This window comes from Nicotiana attenuata, unplaced genomic scaffold (genome assembly GCF_001879085.1).
Source record: "Nicotiana attenuata strain UT unplaced genomic scaffold, NIATTr2, whole genome shotgun sequence".
Taxonomy (NCBI): Eukaryota; Viridiplantae; Streptophyta; class Magnoliopsida; order Solanales; family Solanaceae; genus Nicotiana; species Nicotiana attenuata.
The window spans coordinates 229,915-241,422 of record NW_017671431.1 but is presented as its reverse complement, the minus strand read 5'-3'; the positions used below and the strand labels follow the sequence as shown (position 1 = coordinate 241,422).

General features: G+C 32.3%; 2 protein-coding genes across 3 annotated transcripts in view; one reads left to right on the top strand and one right to left on the bottom strand.

Moving 5' to 3' along the window:
- LOC109208251 (mitochondrial arginine transporter BAC2) overlaps positions 1-1,166 on the top strand; it is a 13,512-nt gene extending 12,346 nt beyond the window's left edge. For both annotated transcript variants that reach the window (XM_019371330.1, XM_019371331.1), the window contains exon 7: positions 560-1,166. In XM_019371330.1, the coding sequence (XP_019226875.1) occupies positions 560-754 (195 nt within the window). In that variant the 3' untranslated portion in view covers positions 755-1,166. The remainder of the gene's footprint in view (positions 1-559) is intronic.
- A 33-nt stretch (positions 1,167-1,199) lies between these two features.
- LOC109208250 (non-specific phospholipase C2) lies at positions 1,200-8,434 on the bottom strand. Its single transcript, XM_019371328.1, has 5 exons — positions 7,912-8,434; positions 5,672-6,002; positions 4,539-4,859; positions 2,313-2,492; positions 1,200-1,619 (listed from the first exon to the last, which is right to left on the bottom strand). Exons 1-5 carry the CDS (start codon positions 8,350-8,352, stop codon positions 1,315-1,317), a joined length of 1,578 nt encoding a protein of 525 aa, XP_019226873.1. The 5' UTR covers positions 8,353-8,434; the 3' UTR covers positions 1,200-1,314.
- Between the last annotated feature and the right edge of the window lie 3,074 nt (positions 8,435-11,508).

Sequence of the window (11,508 nt, the reverse complement as noted above, 5' to 3'; positions counted from 1 at the left end):
GGGGGGGAGGTTGTACAATGTCAACAGCTATATGAATGCGAATTACCCATTTCGCTCTATTCAAGTCTGAAGTAATTTCTAAGTCATCTATATTTGGGGGTATAGCTTTTCTCAAATGCTGCTACTCTGCCAGGATCTGACATGAATTCATTGGTTAATGTTAAACGTGCTTTTGTTCATACTGTGGCAATTACGGCTCCTGTGCAAAATCATGAGACTTTGATAGGTCTTTTGCACATTACATCTTCTGTAGGTGAATTTTTCGTGCCCATTTCCCCCTTACGATATGCATTTCGGGGGTCTGTAAATGAGCATGTATATTTGCAACCATATAATTGAAGCATCTGTTACATCAAGTCCTGTAGCGGCTATAATCGTACTAAGTGAATGCTTCAACTACTTTTGACCTGTTGTTCTCGGGTTTTCAATGTTACTAGATGTATAAAACATGGGTTTCTTGGTTGTTATTATGGTACTTGTGGGAACATTTGGTACTCTCTTTTTCCCTATGGGTGCAGGCTTTGTGGATTATCCTCTTTTCTTTACTCTTTATGTGCAGTTTGTATCTGTGGAGAGGAGGTTTCTTAAATGGCAACTGCCTGGGAAGAGATTTGAGAGATGGACCGGGATCCACCCTGCGGATAGGAATATCTTATTTCGGGGCTTGGGATTGAGGATGGCACGCAGTGGACTCGCGTCCTTTGTGGTTGTAGGTGGATATCTTTTTGCAATCGATCAGCTGCTCCCTAAGTGAAGGTAACACGATTATGGAGGAATTGTGAGTTATCAAGTGCGGAAGTTTCCCTAAGCGGCTACCAAAGAAGCGTTTTTTCCTCTAGGAACAAGCACCTTGGAGGCGACTATTCACAGATTAATGTTGGTTATACGTTTGGTGTCTGCATTTCTGGAGGCTCTGTATTCGTCTTTATACATTCATTCTATTAACCAAATGGCCTTGTTTTTGGCTTCAATATTCAGATATTTTGTACACAATTTGGCTGTTGAAGATGTTAGTAAATAGCAATAAACAGAAGCGTTGCTTCTCCTATGATTCCATCATTAGTTGGAACTTGAAGTAGGTACTTTTAGCCTATGTTGCGGGGCTATCCAAAATGTTGTTGCACCCGTGTTGGATCTTTAAAAAATATACTACTTTTGGAGGATCCGACACACCTACTGATATTTTCGAAGAGTCTGAGTAACATAAGCTTCAACACTTATAATTGTAACAGGAGTAATATAATTCAGCTTTTTACCATATAATTACCATGTCTTAGTGTATTTGTACATTTCGTTTGAATATTTCTTACATCTTTAAGGGTGCAAATTAGTAGATGATCTTGTAGTGAGAGAAGGCCTCATTTGCACAATCTGCTCTTCATCAACACCAATTTTCTTGGCAGAAAATCCAGCTTCAAAGAAGCGTTTTACGGCGTCTTCCATATAAGCTTTGCCTTCTCTTACAGTCATTTTCTTGCCTATCTTTTCTGGGTAACTTGTTAGGAGATTATCGCCTTTTAGAACCGCTGCGAGTTGCACTAATTCTTGTTGGAATTCACTTATGTTTGCATCTTCATTTGCTTCTGCTTTTCTGATCTTTGTTGGAGTTGGAAGTTTCTCTGTGGAAAATTTCAAAGAGAACACAAAGTTAGGTTATATAATGTTGAGTAACCAAGATTTTGTTATAAGACAAAGCAAGGTTATGTGGAAGGTACTTTGGAAAGGACAACCGAGTGAGGAAGCTACTTGAGAAATTGAGTCAGATATGCGGAGCAGATATTATATACAAGTAAACATATTTACTTGCACAATATGATATCCCGATGAAGGGGATTCAAGTGAAACCCCTATTGCGTCCACCTAGTTTCACACAATGGCGGAGCCACCTTATAAATAAGGGGTGTCAATTGACACCTCATCGTCTGAAAAATACATAGGTAGGTATATTTATTTATATACATATATACTTTATGTTGACTCCCCTAGATCTTTTCGTATGGTTACTTTTACATAATTTGATATCCCTTAATGAAAATTCTGGCTTCGTCACTGATTTTATAATCTATGGTTGGTGATAAGCACCTGCCCCTCTTCCCTCCTCCCAACTTAAGTATCATACTTTGTCCGCAACAAGATTCGAACACGTGACGTGCGCTTAACACACACATCATGTGGTGCTGACATACTACATCCGCCACTGAATTAAATACTTCTCTCTTATACAAAATCTATCTTATCTTAATGTTGTTATTGTTTTTCTTTTTTTGGAAATTAAATGTCAATATAAAGTATTTGAAGTTGAGATGACTAACCAGGGCAATCAATTCTGGGCTCCTTCCTAGTTTGTAGAATGTGTTCAAAAGTGCCAGCCCATTCATCCCTTTTAGTAAGAAAAGGTGATGGCAAATCAAATATCTTCTTCACCGTCGCCGGAATCGATGAATGTTCATATTCCGACGTCGGAAACGGCGATCCATTAGGACCATGAACAACTGCAAATAAAATCAAAAATAAATAAATTTGTCATGTCAAATTCAAGTTGGCTTTAACGTATGTTTGAGGGAATTGATTCAATAGTATTATTAATTATTAAAATGCCAAAGTAGGGGAAAAAGATGGTCTTATTATTATTATTATTATTATTATTATTATTATTATTATTATTATTATTATTATTATTATTATTATTATTATTATTATTATTAATAGTAGTAGTAATACTTTTTCTTGTTGTATACAGACTCGTCTTAATAAGGTAAAGAAAGAAAAAAATAGTATAGCACACGCCAGAGTAACTCAAAATATGAATCATTGTACGTACTTACATGGCAGTATTTATATATTGCTACCATCATAATAAATGTTATAAATCTTAAGATCTAGAAATTTATATATTGTCAAACTAATATATAGTACAATAAGAAATGGCGAAGGGCCAAATATATCCCTGTACTATGAGAAAAAGTTTAAATATTCCCCTCGTTATACTTTCCGTCGTCCAAATACGTCCATGACGTTATACTATTGATTTAAATATACCCTTCATCCGTTAAGTTTGTCGAAAGTGGACATCCAATTCTACATGGCACTTTGATGAGGTGGATGTCATGTAGCATGCCACCTCAGCAGCGCCCCTAACCCATTTTATCCATTCTCTTTATTTAAACCAATAGTATAACCTCGGGGGTATATTTGGACTGAAAATATAAGGAAGGATATATTTAAACATTTTCTCATAGTATAGGGATATATTTGACCCTTCTCCGTATGTAAGAAATGTGTGTATATTGTCAGATTATAGCAGCGTAAATTAATAATTATGACATTAAAAGAAATTTATTGGACAAGAAAATTAAAACGATTAAAAAAAAAGATTATTCGAGACAAAAAAGGAGTGTCCTTCGCGTGTGAAAAGGACCACTTTTGCACATATTTTTTTCAGAAAAAATCAGTAAACTCATCTTTATATTCACATGTTACATCACATAAAAAGTAGGATGGATGGGCAGCAATTAGTTTAGATTTAAAAGCATTTCACACCATTAATAAAAGTAGTTATGAAATGAGAGATCCAACAAGTGAGATGTGACTTGTTGCCACATAGATAAGCTATCACTTGTTAACAGCAAATTCAATTGGAGTATTAAGTATAAATCTATATACTGATGTGTTCGAGTCAATTTGTGTGTATCTCGACTAATTATAAGAATATCTGCTACCAATATAAGTATTGAATAACTCTGTCCAACAAGGCTTAGACAGATGAGAAGAAATGTCCTAGTGTTTTTTGTCTTTTCGTTGGATCTTAAATATGCGATCTCATAGTTCTTAACCCACTTCATTGACTACTAGGTCATACTTTTAAGTATGTTAGAGAATAATTTTTATATATCTACAGGGGCGAAGCTACATATCTTAAAGGGTGGTCCGAAAATTTATACTGCATATATATGTCAAATATTAGGTTTTAAATATACTGAACACCCTTTGTCGGAGACTTTTTTTTTTTTTTTTTACTTCTTTTAAATTTGAACATTCTTGAGAAAATTTCGGGCTTCGCTACTGTAAATCAGATCTTTCAAAAAATAACTAAAGCTAACAGGTGGAATAAATAACTTAAAAAATAACATGGTTATAGGTAAAATTACAACTATAATTATTCAAGGTACTAAACCGTTGGATAGCTGCAATGGGAACTAAGTGACTTCAAATGTCATGCAATTCGGCGGTATTCTCTATTTTAGTGGAAATTAATTCGATCTAATTGTCGTCTGTTTTAGTGAGACACAAATTAAAAGTAAGGGAGATTTTATTTACAAAATAAGAAATTAGCAATAGAATTCTATCATTTTCTTCAGATTTAACTTATACACAAACAACTTAATTAAATAATATTTACACTATCTGTAATTTAACACTTCAAACATGTTATTTGCTTTTTATTTTCTACAAATTTCATTTATTATGAATAGCTAACTCTTTTAAATTGTGTGAAAATTAGACGAATATATAGGAAAGAGTTAAAGGTGCGCTCATACCTGTGCCCTTTTCGATCCAAGGAGAGATCATAATAGTAGGAACTCTAACACCTAATCTATCAAACTTGAAATCGAACGGTTCTCCTATAATTCCATCAGGGTTAGGGACCCCATTGACAGGTGTAGGGACATGATCGAAGAATCCTCCGTGCTCGTCGTAGGTGATCACGAGAAGGGTCTGGTTCCACTGTGGGCTCGCCCTTAGGGTTTCGTACACCTCCTTCACGAACATCTGTCCTTGATATACATCGTGTGATGGGTGATCATCGTTCGCTGGCTGTAGCTTTGAATCCATGTACCTCTGCTCCACCACAGCATATCCTAATATTACGAGTGTCAAATTTAGTGGGCGTCAAGTGAAAATGGTATTTAAAATTTAGAATTATGTTTGGATATTAATGTAATTTTGGGTTGTTTTTAAAGTTTTATGAGTGATTTGAGTGAAAATTTTGAAAAATAGCTTTTTGGAGTTTTTCAAATTTTCGAAAATTTCCAAAATGCATCTTCAAGTGAAAATTGAAAATTTTATGAACAAACGTTAATTTCGGAAAAAAGTAAATTTTTTTGAATTTTTTTTTTCTTATGTCCAAACAGACTCTTAGTTCGTACGATTTTAAATTCTATTTATTAATGCAAAGAAATACATAATTATTACGGGTCTGCATGCATGTCAATTAATTTATGGAACATCTGCTATTTTCCACTAGCAAAAGTAACAGATCACCTTATATATCAAGTAATCGACCAATGAAAAAAATAATAAAAAAATGGTGAATTCTATTAGATAATTTTGTTTTTATTTATTGAGTCATGACTTTTGTTTAATCCAAGTTAGTTCAAACCATTTGATTAAAACAAAATTGAAAGAAAATTAATTTTCCGATTAAATTTGAGATGAATTTATTTCACATTTGATTGGGATAAAATTACAGTATAACTAATTTTGGGATTATATCCCAAAATTATAGTATTGATCTTTATACTTATGGGAAGATGATAACAATCCAAAAATGACTAATCTTGGAATAATTAATTTTGGGATAACTTATTTCTCAGCCAAACGACCCTTAATTGGTTACCCGCTTTAAATACTCAAAAATATAATAAAAAACGTATATTTTGACATCATTTACCTGGCAACTTTCCTGATTTAGCATCATTTTTGAATGTGAGATCATAGGGATGAAATTTTCCGATGTACTTGAGCTTACGCAAATTCCGGTAGAATAGAGTCGCCGGAATATTCTGGTAGTATATTCCGAAGTTAATTCCGGCGTCGTCGAGGTTTTCGAAGATCGTTCTCTGCGGGTAACCTTTGGCTAACAGCGACGCGTTGTTTGAGGTGGCGCCGTGAGATGTGGCGGAGTGCACGTAGAGCCGGTTCGGTTGAGTCGACGCCGGCACCGACGCGAACCACCGGTCGAACACCGCAAATTCCGATACAAGTGTCTTATAGACCGCCACCTGAACAATAAGTAATCTTTTTAGTTTAAATTATGATGTGGAGCTAAGATTTTAAATATATGGATTCAGAATTTTAAGCATTTTAAGTTACTGGTTTTAAATTATTAAATTATAAATAATCTATGAATTGTTAAAGATATTTACACGATTTGAACCAAAATTATTGAATTCAACGAAACCGTAACTAAAATACTGGCTCCGCCCTCGTCAACGATGTAAAAATATTTACACATATCATCAATTATTAACCTAATATCAAGTGACAAGTAACAAATTATAACAAATTAAATTTTATTAATTTTGTTAAAAGTTTATCACAATGATGTATATAGCTTTAATTAGTTGTAGATTATTTTCAAAAAAATGACACGTATAACCGTTGTAAAAATAATAACCGAAAAAATATATAAAATTTAAATAGTTTTGTGTATATATATATATATATATATATATATATATATATATATATATATTCTTTATGTTACATCAAAAAATTATACAGATTTTATACATTTTTTCGGTTACCAAATACAAAATAATTTCTGATGCGGGCTAAAAGTAATAATACCCCATTTAAATTATATGCTCACTGCATAGAAGAGTTTTAACACAATCAATTTAATTTAAAGGTTATAACAGAAATTTGGAAGTATAGTTGAATTGACTCACTAGTAAGAATGGAAAATATAGTTCAAGTGGACTCACTAGTAAGAGTAGAAGTTTTATATATATATATATATATATATATATATATATATATATATATATAAGGATAGGATCCCTCCATTCTTAATCAGAGGTTTTGGGTTCGAGCGCTTTCCCCTTAAATGGGCCTTATTACGCAGCACGAATTCAAATATAGTATGACTCCAATGCGAGTACCGAACACCGGACGAGTAAACCCAACAAAAAAAAGAAAGGAAGTTGTATCCATATATGATGAAAACTTGAAATAAAAATAGGGAAATGTAATAATATTACTATTTAATATCTCGGAATTAGTTATAGGCAGCAACGAAAAAACAACTATTTGTTACGTATTTGGCAGCTACTCATTATAAAGTGTCATACACACCGTATTTATTAGACTCAATAAATTGAAAAGAAGAAACAGATATTATAAACGTCATATCCTAGAGAATGAGTTCATATCTACCTAAATTTTTAGAAAATTCTTATCCACAATTGATAATTATACCAAATCAAATCATTTTGAACCTTAAAAATCACATAATAGTGATCATATACATAACTAAGAGATAAAAAGCTCATATGCAAGATACATGTTTTACATTCATCGATTTGGAACAGAACCGGATATTGATAAATTATTATTATTTATTTTTCTAAATTTTGATCACTTTCTTCAAAATACATGAGCTAATGTACCTCATTTTCGGTGTGAAATTAAGTATGTTATTTTCTTATTTTCTTTTAAATGTTAAAAAAGACTCCTTTAAATTACAAATGTAGTTAAAACTATTTTGAAAAATATTAAAATTTTAGAAAAGATTCATTTATCTCCTCAAATAGTAAAAGTCAAAATTTTCATATCAAAAGATTAAATATCTAGTGAAGCTTTCCTCTCCTCTTTTTTTCCTCCCTATTTTGCACTTGGTTTAATTTATTTATCCAAAAATTAAGAATAGATAAAAGGTTTTATAAGAATATATAGGAGTAACAATAGTAGTGATAGTAGTAATTACTCCAACAAGGGTTGTGGTGGAGCGGTAAGTACTCCTTAATCCTTAACCAGAGGTCTCGAGTTCGAGCCCAGAGTCGCCTTTGTTAGAGAGTTACCCCAATGCGAGACTTCCCGGCGTGAATCAGGATTTAGTCGGGCCCCAATGTAGGTACTGGACACCGGTGGGAAACCGAAAAAAAAGAAGAAGAAGATAGTAGTAATTACCATATCAGGTTGGAATCCATTCATGACTTGGTCAGGCATATTAGAATCCATAGAAAGAGCTTGTTGAGCAAATCCATTCATTGGTGCTGGATTTTTCGAACTATCATTAGACCCAAATATCTGCTCACGTATAGCTTGAAATGAATGTCCTGGATCAGGATCAACATAATGAGACTGATCACCAAATAAAATCCGACGGGCTTTCGGATCTGTTGTCGAAATCGGGTTGGATTCGGACCCGTCGACGCCATTGATTTCCGGGTTGAGCTTCTTCATCCATCCTAACATGTGGTCGAATGATCTGTTCTCCATTACGAGAATCACTACTGTTTTTATTGGGCTGTCAGCGACAGCCCAATAAAAGTGACGGTTCCCAATTAGAATTAGGAAGATTAATAGTCCGGCAATGTTGGCCGGACTATTAATACTTTTGGATGACATTGTGGTGGTGGTGGAATTTAATTTTTTTTTTTTTGTTGGGCAATGGTTGTTAGTATGGTCCGTGAACTGACTGAAATTTGGAATTTATAGAGTTGTGGGCATTGAGTGGAGTGTTGGGTGGTGAGGAATGGACACTTACATATTTTGTATGTATATGTTTTGTTGCTTTATTGGTCGGGAATGGAAAATATCTTCTTTAATAAATGCTTTTACATTTAGATATAATGCCTACATTATTGTCATAGTGCTAAACTTTACCATATGACCTACAAGGTTATAGTAAAATTGTAAGCAGGGGCGGATCCACCTTGCGACGTACGGGTTCACGTGAACCCAATAGCTTTTATCCAAAATATAAATATATTTGAAAAATTCACTAAATATCTATAAATGTTTGAATGTTAACCCAGTTACTATTGAAAATTTACTTGATGTCGTTGTAGGAAGCCGTAAACATCAAATCCTGGATCCACCTCTGATTATGAGTGCTCTTTCATCCTTATTTAGAGGTCTCGGTTTGAGCGAAATCATCTTTGGTAAAGAGTATTTTACCTTGTAATATAGGATTTCCTATACGAATTCGAATTTAATCGGATACCAATAAAAGAACTAGACGTCGGATGAAAAACCAAAACCAAAATTAAAAAATTAGCATATGGAAAAGAGAAAATTAGGCCATTGGAGAGGAAAAGGGAATGGAAAGTCTAGTGATAATGGGGAGGTTCTAGCTTTCCGGCAAAGGATACGGCTACATTTATGGTTTTTTACTCAAATTTTACAAATGAAAGTTTGATACGTTAACATTATAAAATATATGTGAACGACCAAAAAATTCATAAGATAGTTACACATAAATTTTTATAATAAAAAAAGCATTAAAATTCTAGATCCCCTTTGGTGATAACCTAATCTTTAGTCAGATAAAAGATGTCAAAATCGCGTGGCATATGCATTTTTATGGGTGGTCATTAAAAAATTGTCACTGTTTATAATATTATTAGAAAATAGCTATTATTTAAAACGGAGATAACTGTTGGAACTCCAGCACATTATGAATTTCAATATATTATGTTGGAATCTTATACATATAAAATTGGACCTCCAGCATATTATGCTGGAATATTTCTGGATTTTTAAGGGCATTTTGTTTCGAATTTTATTTTCACAAGAAAAAATGACTAAATTTCGATTACTTTTGAAACTATGTCTAATTTTCAATTAACTGTTGTAAAACTATTTCTGATTTTTACCCATAAAAGATAGCAAGACTACTCAACAAGATCTGAATCACTAATTTGAATTTTATTTAGGGAGAATGACACAGTTACCCACAAAAATAAAACTATTTATCCTTGTCTACCCATTTATTTTTCTACCCATAAACTAATTACATTTCTTACCCATAGTAGTTTTTGTGGGGAATTTTTTCTTTATTCTCCAATTCTTTTTTATTTCTATGCTTCTTTTCTTCTTCTTTTTCTTTTTTTTTTCTTTTCTCCTTTTCTTTTTGCTCGTTTTCTTCTTTTTTTTTTTTCTAATTTCATTTAACTTCTTCTTTTTATATTCTTTTTCTCTTCATAATCTAATTTCATTTACCGTTTTCACTATTTTTTATTATTCTTTTTTTATACAATAAGAAAAAATAATTGATATAGTAAAAATTTGTTCACCTTTTTTTAATATAACTAGTACAATATGCCTTTTTTTTTTCTTTCTCATTTTTTAAATTCAATTATTAAACTGAAATAATATCAGTTGTCACTTGATCTAATTCACTGAATATCACATTGACTGTTGTTGAGCACCATAATTACATAATCAGATTCTAAGAATCAACACGTGATTGCCATGCAAACCTTGATCTCCTTCCCTATAAATATCAGTACACACTCTACCATTAGCAGTCATACAACCAGTTATAGATCAAGAAAATATAATCTATGGCAACCAAATCTCCATATATACTAGTTAGAATAAAAATGATAATAAAATATTGAAAAATGCAACAAAAGTATAAGTAGCAAAAAAGACTTCTAGTACCATGTGATACCAATATGGTATATATGTATACCAACAGAGCATATGATTTCTCTAGAATATTGCTACAACTATCTGCGACTATACTACTGTACCAAAACATTAAAGGACGCAATAAAAGTATGAGAAAATTATATGCTCGTATTGCAAGCTAAATATTCGCAAAACAACTTGCTCATTTCGTATACTAAGAGGGTATATAGTTGTATGGGGTCGTTCCAACAATTGCCTATAACTATAAAAACTATTACATAATACACATAATTTATATCCATCGGCACACAAAAATTCCAGCATTGCAACTCATGTTCATATAAATAATTTCATAATAAAATTCACTTAAAATGCAGCTAAAACAACTAAAACAATGTTCAAACTACCATATGATACCAATATGGCATATAGCTATACCAACATGGTATACAGTTTTATTAGTTAATTCCCGGCAACTATATGACTATACTACTATTACATAACACGCACGCATAAAGAGAAAAATAAAAAAAAAAATAGTGTACCACATATTAATATAATAAGGTATTTCAAGATATTGTACTATATTACTATTATTAAAAGAAAATCAAATATTGTGCCAATTAAATGCAGCTAATACAACCAAAAAATGATTCAACTAGCATATGATACCAATACAGTATATAGCTATACTAATAGGGTATATAGTTGGAATGAATTGTATACTAAAATGGTATATTTGTATACTATTCGGGTATACAATACAAATTCGTCTTCTTCTCTGGTTCAACTATATTTCAACCCAAATTTATAAAATCTACTACAAAATCTCCACCAAATTGACTAAAACTTTAGCTACAACCTCCAATCAACTTTCCAAACAAACCCATACAGGATTGGATCAAAACAATTAAAAACTCAAACAAACCAAGTTATGAGTTTCAAGCTTCAAGGTCCTTCAGTGGTGGATTTAAATTTTTGTACAATAAATCTCCAAAAGCCAGCATCAAAGGTACAATCTATACATCAAAGAACAATAACTAACGAATTTCAACAGTAAAACACTATAAAAAATCAGATCTGGCATTTTGAACTCATCCATATGGAGTTTCAAAAATTGATCTGTTCTTCCTATGATCTAGTTGT